Source organism: Loxodonta africana, chromosome 3 (assembly GCF_030014295.1).
Source record: "Loxodonta africana isolate mLoxAfr1 chromosome 3, mLoxAfr1.hap2, whole genome shotgun sequence".
Classification (NCBI taxonomy): Eukaryota; Metazoa; Chordata; class Mammalia; order Proboscidea; family Elephantidae; genus Loxodonta; species Loxodonta africana.
Window position 1 is genome coordinate 177343860 of NC_087344.1, and position 18512 is coordinate 177362371.

General features: G+C 37.7%; 1 protein-coding gene across 5 annotated transcripts in view; it reads left to right on the forward strand.

The window, feature by feature from the left end:
* The window catches only part of DPH5 (diphthamide biosynthesis 5), a 79305-nt gene that overhangs the window by 3607 nt on the left and 57186 nt on the right, over window positions 1–18512 (forward strand). For all 5 annotated transcript variants that reach the window (XR_010321512.1, XR_010321513.1, XR_010321514.1 and 2 more), the window contains exon 2: window positions 4207–4331. Coding sequence is in view for 2 of the 5 variants with exons in the window: in XM_023547422.2 (XP_023403190.1) it covers window positions 4207–4331 (125 nt within the window). In the remaining 3 variants the exon portion in view is untranslated. The remainder of the gene's footprint in view (window positions 1–4206; window positions 4332–18512) is intronic.

The following is an 18512-nucleotide window of genomic DNA, read 5'->3' on the forward strand; positions in this document are numbered from 1 at the left end:
AAATATTAGGGCTAATAGTGTACAAAAACTGGCTAATCGGTCCTTGAATAATCCATAATACAAAATAAAGTCATTTGTTAAATAGCACTCCTGTTTTATTTTTCTTCCCTGACATTTGGTAGGATTGATGCTCCTAGAGCATGTATTAGACAGTATGCACCACGAGGGCAGCGATCTCGTATGTATCGTTCACCACTGTTTCCTAACTTCAAGCGTAGAGTTTAGCATGGAGGATGTGCATGAGAAATATTTTTTGAGTGAGTGAGTGAGTGAATGAATAAATACAGAAAAATTGTATAATACTAGTCATCTTTATTGTTATGTTGTTGTTGTGTGCTGTTGAGTTGATTCCGACTGATGTTAACCCTACAGGACAGAATACAACTGCGGTATTGTAGAATTTCCAAGGCTATCATCTTTATCGGAGCAAATCTCTAGGTCTTTTCTCCTACAGAGCTGCCAGTAGGTTTGACCCACCAACCTTTCGCTTAGCCCAGCACCTAATCATTATTCCACCAGGGCTTATAACAAGAGGATGTTATTCCCTGAGTAGGAATCGAACTCAGACCTCAGCGAAAGCACCAAACCTTAACCACTAGACTACCAGAAATTTTATATCTTCCCTTTTTCAAATCCTTTTTTTTTTTTTCCCTAAGAGACTCAGACATTTGATTATATTGGGGTGTTTGTATGTGTTTCTCCTTAAAGGATATTTTTAATAAGCATTCTGTTGTCTTAATTAGATGATAAAATGTTTTTCAGGTTAGGAAAAGTAATAAATACAGACTGATGTATGATAGAAGACTTGAGGAGAATGTAGAGTTTTGGTTGCTGTTCAAATCCTATAAAACATGGAGTAGATTACTGCTCACATAAGGCTAGTAGCATGTGACTTGGTCTTCTTTAAGAAAGATTAGATATTCAGAAAAGGCCATTGCCTTTTTCATTTTTCCAGTAATTATGCATTTGTTCTCTTAGAATAAGTGAATATAAATGTTGCACAACTATTTTTTAAGTTTTCTGGGTTCTTAAAACCAAAGTAAAATAAAATTAGTGATTAAGAGAAAAATACGTGGTAAAGTGGGAAATAAAGAACATTTTTCATCTGTAAAAACACCATTATCATGGGGACTTCTGGAACATTTTCTGTAGGAAGATATGCAGAGAAAAGGAAAAGTTTTTTTTTTTTTTTTTGTTTAGCATTGGAGGAACAGATTCTCATAAAGTTGTTGTTAGGTGCCGTCGAGTTGGTTCCAACTCATAGTGACTCTGTGTACAACAGAATGAAACACTGCCCGTTCCTGTGCTAGCCCCCAAAATCATTGCTATGTTTGAGCTTTTTGTTGTAGCCACTGTGTCAGTCCATCTCGTTGACGATCTTCCTCTTTTTTGCTCACCCTCTGTTTTACAAGCATGATGTCCTTCTGCAGGGACTGGTCCCTTCTGATAACATGTCCGAAGTATGTGAGACAAAGTCTCGCCATTCTCCCTTCTAAGGAGCATTCTGACTGTACTTCTTCCGAGACAGATTTGTTAGTTCTTCTGGCAGTCCATGGTTTATTCAATATTGTTCACCAATACCATAATTCAAATGCATCAATTCTACTTCAGTCTTCCTTAGTTATTGTACAGTTTTTCCGTGCATACGAGGCAATCAAAAACACCATGGCTTGGGTCAGGTGTACCTTCGTCCTCGAAGTGACGTCTCTGCATTTTAACGCTTTAAAGAGGTCTTTTGCAGCAGATTTGCCGAATGCAATGGGGCATTTGATTTCTTGGCCTTGGCTTCCATGGGCATTGATTGTGAATCCAAGTAAAATGAAATCCTTGACAACTTCAATCTTTTCTGTGTTTATCATGATGTTGCTTATTGGACAGGTTTTAGCAGAGCTTCCGGACAAGAGAGAAAGTACCTGGTAATCTACTTCTAAAAAAATTAACCGCTGAAAACCTCATAAATTGTAGCAGAACATCGTTTAATATAGTGCTGGAAGATGAGCCCCTCAGATTGGAAGGCACTCAAAGTACAAGTTGGGAAGAGCTGCCTCATCAAAGTATAGTCGACCTTAATGATATGAATGGAGTCAAGCTTTTGGGACCTTCATTTCCTGATGTGATGTGACTCAAAATAAGAAGAAACAGCTGCAAACATCCATTAATAATCAGAATGTGGAGTGTACAAAGTATAAATCTAGGAAAATTGGAAGTTGTCAAAAATAAAATGGAACACTTGAAGATGGATATCTTAGACATTAGTGAGCTGAAATGGACTGGTATTGGCCATTTTGAATTGGACAATCATATGGTCTTCTATGCTGGGATAGGCGGTTTGAAGAGGAATGACACCACATTATTTTAAAAAAAAACAAGATCTATCCTGAAGTACGACACTGTCAGTGATAGGATATTATCTGTATGCCTATAAGACCAGTAAATACAAATATTCAAATTTATGTGCCAACCACTAATTCCAAAGATGATGAAATTAAAGATTTTCACCAACCTCTGCAGTCTGAAATTAAACATGCAGTCAAGATGCATTGGTAGTTACTCGTGGTTGGAATACAAAAGTTGGAAACGAAGGATCAACCAAAAAACCAAACCCATTGCCATTGAGTCAATTCCAATTCAGTCGATTTCAATTCATAGTTGATTCCAACTCATAGTGACCCTATAGGACAGAGCAGAGCTACCCCATAGGGTTTCCCAGGAGTGCCTGGTGGATTCGAACTGGTGACTTTGGTTAGGAGCCATAGCTCTTAACCACTACGCCACCAGAGTTTCCAAAGGATCACTAGTTGGAAAATACGGCCTTGGTGATAGAAAAGATGCCGGAGATTGCATGATAGAATTTTACAAGACCAAAGACCTAATCATTGGAAATACCTTTTTTCAACAACATAAACAACTATACATGTGGACCTCGCTGGATGGAATAGTAGAAAGAGATGATGGAAAAGCTCAGAATCGTCGGTCAGAACAAGACTGACTGCAGAACAGACCATTAGTTGCTCGTATGCTGAAGAAGTTCAAGTTGAAGCTGAAGAAAATTAAAACAAGTCCACGAGAGCCAAAGTAAGACCTTGAGTATATCTCGCCTGAATTTAAGAGACCATCTCAAGAATAGATTGGACACGTTGGACACGAATGCCGAAGACCAGGTGAGTTGTGGGATGACATCAAGGACTTCATACAGGAAGAAAGTAAAAGGTCTCATTAAGTATTAGGAAATAATTGTTAAAGTTGGAACTATAGCCTTTATCTTCGGATGTTTAATCATTTGTTCATTTACTCATTTGTTTGACAAATATCGTTGAGTACCAAATACTCTTCCACAGCAGCCATTTTTACAACTTTTAAAGAGCCAAACAAAATTAGTGTGTAAGAAATAGTATTATTTATGTATCTGCTGTTACTGTACTTAAATTGCAGGTTAGTCCACAGGAAATCAGTTATAAGATTCATGATCTTGCATAATAGCTTGTAACCACTAACATACGAGCCCACACTGTCCTTACATGCTGCTGCTGCCCTGGTTCAGTCAGCCTGATGGGTTTGTGTACTAGTTTTGAACTTCAGGGGATTAATTCTTAAAGCATTTTATTTATATGGAGACTTCCTATGTATTTAGAATTATTTTTCCCTCCTGCAATTCTGCCTGCTAATCAGGAGCTAGGAATACGGTTTTAAATTGGTCTTTTCCTGGCATTACATAGGAATGCCTACTGGTTCTGTAAACAGCTAAATCTTAATTTCGTTTTATTTTCCATTGAAGTTGTTTTTGTTTTAGCCAAGGTCCCATAGATTTTCCCATAGAAAATTTAATAAACACCTGGCATGTGTGTCTATAGTTATTGTTTAATGTGTTTATTCTGTATTATGCTTCTGAAATAAGGTTCATACATATGTATTCTGTGTTCATCCTACAGTGTTCTGCCTGGTCTATTAGAACCAAATTTATAAATAAATTTAACATGCAAAGAACCTCAGATGTTAAGAGGTCTGTTTCCCCTTGGGATATTAAGATAGCCCCAAAGACAGAGTTTAATCGCAACGTGATATAGACTGCTAGCTCTTTGATGAGTTGTAGTCAATGATGTGTTTGGAACGTTGCCAAGATTTGCACTAGTCCCAGACAAAGATTGTTTTGTGTGTGTTGAAATGGTCACCTGCTGTCTCATTTTGGTATTGTATTTAAATCTATAGGAAGAGTTTTATGGAAGAAAATTGATCGTTGCTGATAGAGAAGAAGTGGAACAAAAAGCAGATAATATTTTAGAGGATGCTGACCTCAGTGATGTTGCATTCCTTGTGGTTGGTGATCCCTTTGGGTAAGTCAAAGCAGATATTTTTGAGTTTTTAATTCATTTACTTTTTTTTAATCAGTAAGAATTAATCTATTACATATAAAATCTTTTTTACCTGCCAGATTCTAATGGAGAACTCTGTTTACCTAGGACCTATCTAAACTTTCACAGTTTAAGCTTTCATTATCTTTGCAATTAATGAAGAAAATTTTGCTTGGTAAAGATACCATCACATATATATCACTGCATGAGTTACCAAGTACAGAGTCTAAAGTTTATATCATTGGTTCTGCTATTCTTTTAGAAGGTCTCTTAGGGCATCAAATGGCTTAACTAGTACATCGTTATTAAATAAGCTATTACATTAGCAAAAGTCATGCCTTCCATTTGCCGCAGATAATTGCAAGCATATTCTGCGTCCTTTGTCCTAGGCTTTTTTTTTTTTTTTAATTAATCATCTAATATCTGGTAATACTGCCTTGAATGTATCTGTTTATTAAGCCTCTGATTTCAATTCCTTGTATCCATTGGAGCTCTGGTCTTCCCCATTACCAAAAAGATGGGATTCTATGTGTCCAGTCAAGCATCATCAATCTCTAATGTCAAGTCAAACAGAAGAGTTCTTTGTTTCCAGCTGGTGACTCAGGATTTATGTCACAAACTTAAGGAACATAAGAGCAATTAAATCACTGTGAGCCTACCACCAAGGATGTTTTTTCCAAAGAACAGCGTTACGTGTGTGTCTGTCTGTCTGTCTGTTAAAAAAAAGTAATTTATATCAATATGAGGAGCCAGAAATTGTGAATCATCAGTATACTTGGTTGCAAACGACACTGGATAATCACACTTTTTAAAATATTTAAATAGTTTATTTTAGCCTCTGACATTGTTTTCTGTAAAAGTGAGGCTTCCTCCAAATTAGTAGTACCTGTCTTTTTTTTTTTTTTTTAGCGTGTAATAGTAAAATAAAATAAGAGTAATGAAAAATCCTACTATACAGAAAATGTCTTGGGTCTCTGGTAGGGTTTTCTCGTTATTCAACTGACGCATTCTGCCTAAAATTCATGTTTTCTACAGTGACACCGTCTCTGACCAAAATTCCCAACTTGATGGTACCACGGTTTCTATAGCCACCTAGGCAAGAAATCTTGGATCACTTTTGACTTTCATGGTATCCAGTCAATAACAAAGTCCAAAAACCAGTGCCACTCCAAGAGTGGTTTGTATACTGGTGCCAGTCCACAAACTGTTACCAGTTTATGTTGAGATAAGTATAGAATTGAGAGTAAGCACTTACGAATTTTTATAGCCATTTTAAAAAGTAATTTTATGCCTGTTGAATATAATAGTAAGAAATTGGCGCTTGTATTTTATATTTTATTTTTCTAATAATTCATTTGTATTGCTTTTTACAAAACTATTATTCCATTACAGTTCAGAACTTAAAAAAAATATTGGCCTTTCACCAGAGATAGTTTGAGACAGGGCTTCGAACTGGTTCTAAACTATTCCATCATGGCTGATGGAAACAAGGCAAGGCTTTGAACCAGTTTAAAGTGGTTCAGTCATGGCTGACGGAAACAAGGGCCACATACATGTTGCATAGCAACCACATCTCTTGTGCTTTACCTTTTGACCTGAGTGGGAAACGATAAGCAGTGCCTCACTCAAAGATGGTGGCCAACAGTGCCACATGGAATGTGTATTGGTCTCCAATCTTGATAATAATTCAGTCTCCTGCATCAGGCTTCTGAAAGTTTCCTCATGCTGGAGACTGGATTGTTGTTTCCTGAAAGTTTCTTGATGCAGGAGATTGGATTGTTGGCTCCTGAAAGTTTCCTAATGTGGGAGATTGGATTATTGGTAGGACTGTGGAAAGCAACTCATGTTCAAAGCAGTGGGGCCATCGCTATGTGTAAGAGATTTGGTTGCTGTATAACGCATAGGCTGCCCTTGTTTTCATCGGCTGTGACTGAACCACTTCAAACCAGTTCGAAGCCCTACCTCATTTCCATCAGCCATGTCTGGACCGTTTAGAACCAGTTTGAAGCCCTGGTTTGAGAAGCACGGGTATAGACTTTTGTTTTGCCAAGTTTTTTAATATTCTTTCAGTCTTTTTCATTTTGCCTTCATTCTACCTAATTCAAGTTTATTATTGTACAGTGGGTCTAATACAGTAACCTTTTGCCTGGTCCATGTACAGACTCTTAACTCATGCTGTAGTCAAATTCATACTTGTTAACCTGTAATTTGAAATTCTAATCTGGGCTCAGAAATGAGCGATATTAAGTCTGTTATTGACCAGATATTAAAAACACTGACCAACATATCCTTCTGCCTTATGTCCTGCTACTCCTGTACTGAAACCCAAGCTCATGCCAACCTGTTTGCCCTTCCGTGATCATCATGCTTTCCCACCCTCTCACCTTCGTTCATCTGTAATGCCCTTTGCCCTGTCTGACTGTCAGAGCCCACCCATCTTTCAAAGCCCAGCTCACACAGCACATTCTCCCATGATTTATTCCCTAATTAACCCAACCAGAAATTATATTCCCCCCTTAACTGCTGACACATACTATTCATATTAATTTTCTATACTGCCTTGCCATTATTTTTTTAATAGATGTATGACCCTACTCTTCCTTTAGATTTGTATTCCCTTCACATTTCTGTCTCTCTAGCTACCTTTGAAAAACTTGGCATATGGTAGATACTAATTAAATATTAATTGAAAGAGTTATTGAGTATTTTGCCTAAGGTTACAAACAAAGGAACACCAGGGATATCTTGGACTGACATTTATCCATTCAACAAATATCTTTTGAATACCTTTCTCACATAGGCACTCCTGTGTGATGAGTATATACTAGATGGTAAAACATGGGTTTACAGTTTAGTGGGGTAGGTTAGCAGTAGGCAAAGGAAAAAATACTAAATTTTGACACGTCTGTAAATGGAAAAAAAAAAAAGGAATAGCAAGAAGAAACTTATTTATGCAGAGTCATAGGGAAAAGTCTTTCTGTGGGGGTGATATTTAAGCTGGCACCTGAAGAATGAAAAGGAATACCAGGAGAGAAGAGTTTGCTAAGCAGAGGGAACAGGAAGAATGTGTTCGAGGAGCTAAAAAGCCAGGATGTGTGAGGGAGAAAAGAGCATGAGAAAGAGTTGTAAAGGTGGGCAGAAGCCAGACCACATCGGGCCTTGGAGGGAGTAGGGATTTCCTTTTAAGTACAGTGGTAAACCTTTGTTGTTGTTCTGAGGTGCCATCAAGTCACTGCCCACTCCTGCACTATCGTCACAATCACTGCTGTGTTTGAGCCCATTGTTGTAGCCAGTGTGTCAATCCATCCGGTTGAGGGTCTTCCTCTTTTCCCCTGACCCTCTACTTTACCAAGCATGATGTCCTTCTCTGGGAACTGATCCTTCCTGATAACATGTCCAAAGTACATGAGACAAAGTCTTGCCATCCTCGCTTCTAAGGAGCATTCTGGCTGTATTCCTTCCAAGACATATTTGTTTGTTCTTCTGGCAGTCCATAGTATACTCAGTATTCTTCACCAACACCATAATTCAAAGGCATCAATTCTTTGGTCTTCCTTATTCAGTGTCCAGCTTTCGCCTGCGTATGAGGCGATTGAAAACACCATGGCTTAGGTCAGGTGCACCTTCATCCTCAAAGTGACAGCTTTTCTTTTTAACACTTTAAAGAGGATCTTTGAACACTTGTAGAGAATCTTAACCTGGAAATAGTCACAATTAGATTCTTTGATGTTTTTTAAAGATCACTCTGAATGTTTGGATGAATGAATTTTAGGGAGGCAAGAGTGACTCCAGTGGAAGAGAGAAAAAAGTAGGCTGGGTTATATTTATCCACCTTGGTGATACAAACAGTTAACGTGCTCAGCTGCTAAACAGAAGGTTGACAGTTAAAGCCCATCCAGAGGCACCTCAGAAAAATGGCCAGGTGATCTGCTTCCGGAAAAGCAGCTATTGACAACCCTGTGGAGCCCAGTTCTGCTCGGAACACGTGGGATGTGTTTAGGAGGGAGCAGTGCCAGCACCGATGTAGTAGATGAGGGAAGGTAAAGAAGTCAGTCTAACTTCTAGGGTTCTAGCTTTAGTAACTGAGTGATTGATGGTGCCACTTGCTGAAATGAAAACCGATAGGGAACAGAATTGGAAGAAATGAGTCGAATCTGGAAAACATTTAAGTTTGAGATGTCGGATAGGCAATTAGATACCCGCTTCTATAGCTCAGGGCAGGTCTAGCTCTGGGGATACAGCTCTCGAAGTCATCAGTATATAGATGGTATTTAAAGCCAGAAGAATAGATGGAATCACCTTAGAAGAGAAGGTGGTGAAGAGAAGACTTATCATGAAGCCCTAGGAAACGTCAGTGCTTCATGGTCTGTCTAGTAGAGGATATTATCTTTAATTCTGCAGTTACAAGAGAGCTAAATTGGAATCCATAATTAAGTTATTCTCACGTGTATACACTGGATTCTAAAATAAATACTACTACTAAGTAGCTGTTACCAGCTTTTTTGGTTTAATTTAAACACACACATTTTCAGTTTTGGGAGACAGTACGTTATATTCCATCCACTTTTCTGAAAGGGTTCTTCAAGCATCAGCTAGCCCTAGAAACTGACGTGCTCACCCAGTACACAAGACAGGCAGAAAAAAGTTGAATTACTTAGGGTACACAGCACTCTCACATGACGTCCAAAGCATGTGATAGTCTGCAGCAACTGGAAGTACTTCAGTGTTGGCTTGCTGTTTTTTTAGAACTAATTTCATCCTAAGAGACATTTTATCACTATCAAGTGAATTTGGGTGGCATGTTTCTTTTTGCCAACTTGACTCCCCTGAATGACCTAGTTAGTGATCTTGACACTAGCAGTTTGGTCACCAAGCAAGGCAAGCCTGCAATAAAGCCTATATTCAAAATACTGTGTTCTTGTCTGAACCCATTCAAATGATTTATTTTCAGCATAAACATGTAACTTCAAAATGAGGTGTCTAAACCAAGAGAGTGTGTTGTCACTGAAGCCAAGAAAAGAGAATGTTTCAAAAAACCAAAGTGTGACAGACTTTGATGTACTTCTGAGAAGTTGGGTATAAGATGAAGATAGAAACCAAACCCACTGTCATCGAGTCGATTCCTACTCATAGGGACCCTGTAGGGTTTCCAAGGCTGTAAATCTCTATGGGAGCAGACGGCCACATCTTTCTCCCACGAAGCCGCTGGTGGTTTTGAACTGACCTTTTGGTTAGCACTCACTTGCTTTAACCACTGCACCACCACGGCTTCTTGAGGATAGAAAAGTGTGTGTAGCAAAGGCATAATGTTTGGAGTTAATCAGTGGTGACTTTATGGAAGAGTTGGCACCCGAGCTGGGTCTGGGTAAAAGTTCAAGAGGTAGAAATTGTGGGGTGGGTGAAGGGGAGTGGTAGAATGGAAAATTCCATATAGATGAAGAGAACGAGGCCTAGAGAAAGTGCCTTCATGCTGTTACTCCCCTGCTGGAAAACCTTTAGTGACTTTTCATGCCCTTTAATCTTCTAAGTCTGTCTACTTTTTCCTCTGGCTACTGCTTTTTGTGACTGCTGTTCCCGAGTGAAATTGTACAGTTTGCCATTTCATAGTTGTTCTGCAGTTTTCCTTCTTCGTGGCTTTGCTTTTTTCCTTAAAACACTGGTCTTCACAGTTTCTAATTATTAAAGTAATAGATTGTTTAGGACCCGACTCAGATGCTGCTTCTTCCGTGATCCTTATTTTCTTCAGGAGTAAGTTGTTTCTTTTTTGAACTCCTGTGGCAGTTAATTTGCCCTGTGTCAGTGACTAATCGTGTATAACCTTGCATTGAGATTTATATTTAGGTAATTATTGTATGTAGTTATTTTTATTTACTTGCAGGATTGCTCTTGGGATGTAGTAGTTGGAGAAGGGATGGTAGGGAATGTGTAATTTTAATTGGGCCTGGAAGAATTACAACTTGAGTAGACTAGATGGATAATCCAGGAAGGAACCATAGAACACAACACTGAAATTCTTCCCTATAAAGTCCTTCTTTTTTTTTAAACTGTAAGCACCTTTCTACTTATTTGAATAAAATTTTAAAAAGAAGGGAAAGATTATCCAGGAGTCTCAATCTTGAATTCTTAAAGAAGGTAATTAAAAATCATAGTTAAGTCAGTTGATGTAGTTGTCATCTTTGCCCTTGAAAAGAATGTTGACGTTAATCACATAAAGAATGAAAATTACTCTAAAAAATCTGGTGTCAATAAATCTGACTCGGTCATGTGGGAGATGATAGTCTCAAGCATTTGACTCCAGACAGAGGAATTGAACAGGGTCTTCATTAAAAAAATTCATTGTAATGATAGATCTCTTTTGTTATTTCATTCTGGTATTTTAATATACTCTAACTATATATATTTTATAATAAATGAGCACCTAATTTTTTATCCTTATGTGCCTTATCCTTCATGGCACACAAACAAAAAAAAGTACTATTATTCACGAAAGTGTCTCCCGTGCATTAATGTAGACCATTTGATTTCTTCCATTCTACCTATAGTGCATTTGAACAGTGCTTGGCCCCTAGTAACTGTCCAGTAATTGTCAGCCATTATTATCATTAGTCGATTTTTTCTCCAGTAAAAGAAAATTGCCCTGTAAGGATTAACGTATGTGATCCTTTCTCATTTCTCCCACTTCTTCATCCCCACATTTTGGATTGTTCCCTTGTGGTAGATTCTGCAGAATACGTTTATGAGATCAAAAAAAATCAAAAGCTGTGGACATGGATATTTTCTAGCACACAAAGCACATTGTCAAATTACTTCTCAAAAGGACTGTACCAATTTACAGTGCTTTAATTAGTTCATGAGAACATCACCTTCACCATATCGTTGCAAACCTTAGTGCATTTTCAGAACATCAGCCATACCTATGTCAAATTTGGTGGTACTATACCCACAATCTAATGTTATAATAAATTAATATTTAAATAATGCCAAGTCCTATACATTTAAATCAGTCACCTGTATGTATTTTATTTTATTGATTTCACTGATGAAAACATTTTGGGGTCTCCTGTGGAATTGCCTTCAGAACAGTTTCGAGTAACAAACACATTATCAAGACAAATTTATTGCTGTTTCTCAGCATATGGCTTTACCAAAATCGTACATGTGCGTGTATGCACAAAGGCGCACACAGTTTCCTGAGCACCACAAGTGAAACATCTCCATGAGCCATAGACTGGAAGGAATGTTCAGTACGGCAGCTTAAGCCCCTGTTTCAAACCAGTTTGTTCTTTTTACTGAAACAAAGTAATCTAGATAATTGTGATAATAAAATATCAATTTTATTACAATTTTTTATGGTTGAAATCTGAGGAATTTACTCAGTCACATTTATGGTGTCACAAAATCTAATTAGTTTCATGAAATCTAATCACTTTGCCAGGTCATTAAATCTTCATAGTACACCAACCACATCTGGTCATTTTAAATGAACTTGTGATAGAGATAATTTCAAACCAGCTTTTCTTTCTGTTCATCTGTTTAAATAACTCATCAAATGACTAGTTTTCCTCAATGTTAAGTAGTGAAATTCTAGACGGTGATATTAAAAGCATTCTTTACAACTGTCATTCATACCATTTTTTAAAAGCTTACTCTAAATCAAATTAATGCTTGTTTTTCATACTAGTTTTTATTTTATGTGTGTGATTAAAAACAGGCCTCCCTGGTGGGCATTCGTTAATCTGTGTCTGCCTGCCTCATGGGATGAAAGCCCTTGATCTTCCTACTTGGTATGCATTAACCAGTTGACAGGCTCTACTTGTTTGTGTGTACTTTCTCAAACATGCTAATGTTGCATTCCCCAGTAGGTCCTGGAGTTTTCATCAAGAGGGAAAAAGGCCTTTAATAATATAGCTCTAAATTGATGTGGGGTTACATTCCGCAATATCCACATTTATATTTACATATATTCTCTCTCTACCCCAGTCTACGTAGTTAGAGTCATTTAGGTTTATCTAAAACAAGGAAAGGCAACAGGCAGAAAATGTGTATACACATACATATAGTATGAACATGCTAATTATATACAGTAATCAGACTGAAAAGAGTTATAAAGAGAATGACTGCTAGACAAATGTAAACTCCAACTATAATTATTATATTGGATAGAATTCTGATATATAGACTGAAAGATTGACAGGCCATGAAAATGTTCTGTATATTCTGCCTTGTTATATTTCAGAAGAAGTTCTTTAAAATAGAGCAGAAATAAAGGAGTAAGTCTAGTTAGGCAGTAATTTAGAGCCCTAGAGCAGTGGTTCTCAAAGTGTGGATCAGGGACCTCTGGGAGTCCCTGAAACTTTCAGCAGGTACAGGAGATAAAAACATTTTTATAGTAGAAGAGATGTTACATGTCTTGCTGTCATCCTCTTATGAGTAGGCTGTAGAGTTCCCCAGAGGCTGTATGTGATACTGTGACAGACTGAATACTGTAGCAGAATACAGAATTCAGTTGTCTTCTATTGAACCAGACATTAAAGAGATTTGCAAAAGTGTACAACATAAATGCTTTTCTCACTAAGGTTTTTTTTTTTTTTATTAACTTTTATTAAGCTTCAAGTGAACGTTTACAAATCCAGTCAGTCTGTCACATATAAGTTTACATACATCTCACTCCCTACTCCCACTTGCTCTCCCCCTAATGAGTCAGCCCTTTCAGTCTCTCCTTTCGTGACAATTTTGCCAGCCTCCCTCTCTCTCTATCCTCCCATCCCCCTTCCAGACAAGAGCTGCCAACACACTCTCAAGTGTCCACCTGATATAATTAGCTCACTCTTCATCAGCATCTCTCTCCCACCTGCTGACCAGTCCCTTTCGTGTCTGATGAGTTGTCTTCGGGGATGGTTCCTGTCCTGTGCTGACAGAAGGTCTGGGGAGCATGGCCGCCGGGATTCCTCTAGTCTCAGTCAGACCATTAAGTATGGTCTTTTTATGAGAATTTGGGGTCTTCATCCCACTGATCTCCTGTTCCCTCAGGAGTTCTCTGTTGTGCTTCCTGTCAGGGCAGTCATCGATTGTGGCCGGGCACCAACTAGTTCTTCTGGTCTCAGGATGATGTAGGTCTCTGGTTCATGTGGCCTTTCTGTCTCTTGGGCTCTTAGTTGTCGTGTGACCTTGGCGTTCTTCATTTTCCTTTGCTCCAGGTGGGTTGAGACCAATTGATGCATCTTAGATGGCCGCTTGTTAGCATTTAAGACCCCAGATGCCACATTTCAAAGTGGGATGCAGAATGTTTTCATAATAGAATTATTTTGGCAATTGACTTAGAAGTCCCCTCAAACCATGTTCCCCAGACCCCTGCCCCTGCTCCGCTGACCTTTGAAGCATTAATTTTATCCCGGAAACTTCTTTGCTTTTGGTCCAGTCCAATTGAGCTGACCTTCCATGTATTGAGTGTTGTCTTTCCCTTCACCCAAAGCAGTTCTTATCTACTGATTAATCAATAAAAAACCCTCTCCCTCCCTCCCTCCCTCCCCCCTTCGTAACCACAAAAGTATGTGTTCTTCTCAGTTTTTACTGTTTCTCAAGATCTTATAATAGTGGTCTTATACAATATTTGTCCTTTTGCCTCTGACTAATTTCGCTCAACATAATGCCTTCCAGGTTCCTCCATGTTATGAAATGTTTCACAGATTCGTCACTGTTCTTTATCGATGCGTAGTATTCCACTGTGTGAATATACCACAATTTATTTACCCATTCATCTGTTGATGGACACCTTGGTTGCTTCCAGCTTTTTGCTATTGTAAACAGAGCTGCAATAAACATGGGTGTGCATATATCTGTTTGTGTGAAGGCTCTTGTATCTCTAGGGTATATTCCGAGGAGTGGGATTTCTGGGTTGTATGGTAGTTCTATTTCTAACTGTTTAAGATAACGCCAGATGGATTTCCAAAGTGGTTGTACCATTTTACATTCCCACCAGCAGTGTATAAGAGTTCCAATCTCTCCGCAGCCTCTCCAACATTTATTATTTTGTGTTTTTTGGATTAATGCCAGCCTTGTTGGTGTGAGATGGAATCTCATCGTAGTTTTAATTTGCATTTCTCTAATGGCTAATGATCGAGAGCATTTTCTCCTGTATCTGTTAGCTGCCTGAATATCTTCTTTAGTGAAGTGTGTGTTCATATCCTTTGCCCACTTCTTGATTGGGTTGTTTGTCTTTCTGTGGTTGAGTTTTGACAGAATCATGTAGATTTTAGAGATCAGGCGCTGGTCTGAGATGTCATAGCTGAAAATTCTTTCCCAGTCTGTAGGTGGTCTTTTTACTCTTTTGGTGAAGTCTTTAGATGAGCATAGGTGTTTGATTTTTAGGAGCTCCCAGTTATCGGGTTTCTCTTCATCATTTTTGGTAATGTTTTGTATTCTGTTTATGCCTTGTATTAGGGCTCCTAGGGTTGTCCCTATTTTTTCTTCCATGATCTTTATCGTTTTAGTCTTTATGTTTAGGTCTTTGATCCACTTGGAGTTAGTTTTTGTGCATGGTGTGAGGTATGGGTCCTGTTTCATTTTTTTGCAAATGGATATCCAGTTATGCCAGCCCCATTTGTTAAAAAGACTATCTTTTCCCCAATTAACTGACACTGGGCCTTTGTCAAATATCACCTGCTCGTACGTGGATGGATTTATATCTGGGTTCTCAATTCTGTTCCATTGGTCTATGTGCCTGTTGTTCTACCAGTACCAGGCTGTTTTGACTACTGTGGCTGTATAATAGGTTCTGAAATCAGGTAGAGTGAGGCCTCCCACTTTTTTCTTCTTTTTCAGTAATGCTTTGCTTATCTGGGGCTTCTTTCCCTTCCATATGAAATTGGTGATTTGTTTCTCTATCCTCTTAAAATATGACATTGGAATTTGGATCGGAAGTGCGTTATATGTATAGATGGCTTTTGGTAGAATAGACATTTTTACTATGTTAAGTCTTCCTATCTATGAGCAAGGTATGTTTTTCCACTTAAGTATGTCCTTTTGAATTTCTTGTAGTAGAGCTTTGTAGTTTTCTTTGTATAGGTCTTTTACATCCTTGGTAAGATTTATTCCTAAGTTTTTTATCTTCTTGGGGGCTACTGTGAATGGTATTGATTTGGTTATTTCCTCTTCGATGTTCTTTTTGTTGATGTAGAGGAATCCAAGTGATTTTTGTATGTTTATTTTATAACCTGAGACTCTGCCAAACTCTTCTATTAGTTTCAGTAGTTTTCTGGAGGATTCCTTAGGGTTTTCTGTGTATAAGATCATGTCATCTGCAAATAGTGATAACTTTACTTCCTCCTTGCCAATCCGGATACCCTTTATTTCTTTGTCTAGCCTAATTGCCCTGGCTAGGACTTCAAGTACGATGTTGAATAAGAGCAGTGATAAAGGGCATCCTTGTCTGGTTCCCATTCTCAAGGGAAATGCTTTCAGGTTCTCTCCATTTAGAGTGATATTGGCTGTTGGCTTTGCATAAAATAGATGCCCTTTATTATGTTGAGGAATTTTCCTTCAGTTCCTATTTTGGTAAGATTTTTTATCATAAATGGGTGTTGGACTTTGTCAAATGCCTTTTCTGCATCAATTGATAAGATCATGTGGTTTTTATCTTTTGTTTTATTTATGTGATGGATTACATTAATGGTTTTTCTGATATTAAACCAGCCTTGCATACCTGGTATAAATCCCACTTGATCATGGTGAATTATTTTTTTGATGTGTTGTTGGATTCTATTGGCTAGAGTTTTGTTGAGGATTTTTTCAGCTATGTTCCTGAGGGATATAGGTCTATAATTTTCTTTTTTTGTAATGCCTTTACCTGGTTTTGGTATCAGGGAGATGGTGGCTTCATAGAATGAGTTGGGTAGTATTCCGTCATTTTCTATGCTTTGAAATACCTTCAGTAGTAGTGGTGTTAAGTCTTCTCTGAAAGTTTGGTACAATTCTGCAGTGAAGCCGTCTGGGCCAGGGCTTTTTTTTGTTGGAAGTTTTTTGATTACCCTTTCAATCTCTTTTTTTGTTGTGGGTCTATTTAGTTGTTCTACTTCTGAATGTGTTAGTTTAGGTAGGTAGTGTTTTTCCAAGAATTCATCCATTTCTTCTAGGTTTTCAAATTTGTTAGAGTACAATTTTTCGTAGTAATCTGAAATGATTCTTTTAATTTCATTTGGTTCTGTTGTGATGTGGTCCTTCTCGTTTCTTATTCGGGTTATTTGTTTCCTTTCCTGTATTTCTTTAGTCAGTCTAGCCAATGGTTTATCAATTTTGTTAATTTTTTCAAAGAACCAGCTTTTGGCTTTGTTCATTCTTTCAATTGTTTTTCTGTTCTCTAATTCATTTAGTTCAGCTCTAATTTTTATTATTTGTTTTCTTCTGGTGCCTGATGGGTTCTTTTGTTGCTCACTTTCTATTTGTTCAAGTTGTCGGGACAGTTCTCTGATTTTGGCTCTTTCTTCTTTTTGTATGTGTGCATTTATCGATATAAATTGGCCTCTGAGCACTGCTTTTGCTGTGTCCCAGAGTTTTTGATAGGAAGTATTTTCATTCTCGTTGCATTCTATGAATTTCCTTATTCCCTCCTTGATGTCTTCTATAACGCAGTCTTTTTTCAGGAGGGTATTGTCCATTTTCCAAGTATTTGATTTCTTTTCCCTAGTTTTTCTGTTATTGATTTCTAGTTTTATTGCCTTGTGGTCTGAGAAGATGCTTTGTAATATTTCGATGTTTTGGACTCTGCAAAGGTTTGTTTTATGACCTAATATGTGGTCTATTCTAGAGAACGTTCCATGTGTGCTAGAAAAAAAAGTATACTTTGCAGCAGTTGGGTGGAGAGTTCTGTATAAGTCAATGAGGTCAAGTTGGTTGCTTGTTGTAATTAGGTCCTCCGTGTCTCTATTGAGCTTCTTACTGGATGTCCTGTCCTTCTCCGAAAGTGGTGTGTTAAAGTCTCTTACTATAATTGTGGAGGTGTCTATCTCACTTTTCACTTCTGTTAAAATTTGATTTATGTATCTTGCAGCCCCGTCATTGGGTGCATAAATATTTAATATGGTTATGTCTTCCTGATCAATTGTCCCTTTTATCATTATATAGTGTCCTTCTTTATCCTTTGTGGTGGATTTAAGTCTAAAGTCTATTTTGTCAGAAATTAATATTGCTACTCCTCTTCTTTTTTGCTTATTGTTTGCTTGATATATTTTTTTCCATCCTTTGAGTTTTAGTTTGTTTGTGTCTCTAAGTCTAAGGTGTGTCTCTTGTAGGCAGCATATAGATGGATGGTGTTTCTTTATCCAGTCCGTGACTCTCTGTCTCTTTATTGGTGCATTTAGTCCATTTACATTCAGCGTAATTATAGATAAGTTTTTAGTGCTGTCATTTTGATGCCTTTTCATGTGTGTTGTTGGCAATTTCATTTTTCCACTTACTTTTTTGTGCTGAGACGTTTTTCTTAGTAAATTGTGAGATCCTCATTTTCATAGTGTTTGACTTTATGTTAGTTGAGTCGTTATGTTTTTCTTGGCTTTTATCTTGAGTTATGGAGTTGTTATACCTTTTTGTGGTTACCTTTTTTTTTTATTATTTACCCCTATTTTTCTAAGTAAAAACCTAACTTGTATTGTTCTATATCGCCTTGTATCACTCTCCATCTGGCAGTTCAATGCCTCTTGTATTTAGTCCCTCTTTTTGATTATTGTGATCTTTTACCTGTTGACTTCCATGATTCCCTGTTATGTGTATTATTATTTTTAATTAATCTTAATTTGTTTGTTTTTGTGGTTTCCCTATTTGAGTTGGTATCAGGACGTTGTGTTTTGTGACCTTGTATTGTGCTGGTATCTGATATTATTGGTTTTCTGCCCAAACAATATCCTTTAGTATTTCTTGTAGCTTTGGTTTGGTTTTTGCAAATTCTCTAAACTTGTGTTTATCTGTAAATATCTTGATTTCGCCTTCATATTTCAGAGAGAGTTTTGCTGGATATATGATCCTTGGCTGGCAGTTTTTCTCCTTCAATGCTCTGTATTTGTCGTTCCATTCCCTTCTTGCCTGCATGGTTTCTGCTGAGTAGTCTGAACTTATTGATTCTGCCTTAAAGGAAACCTTTCTTTTCTCCCTGGCTGCTTTTAAAATTTTCTG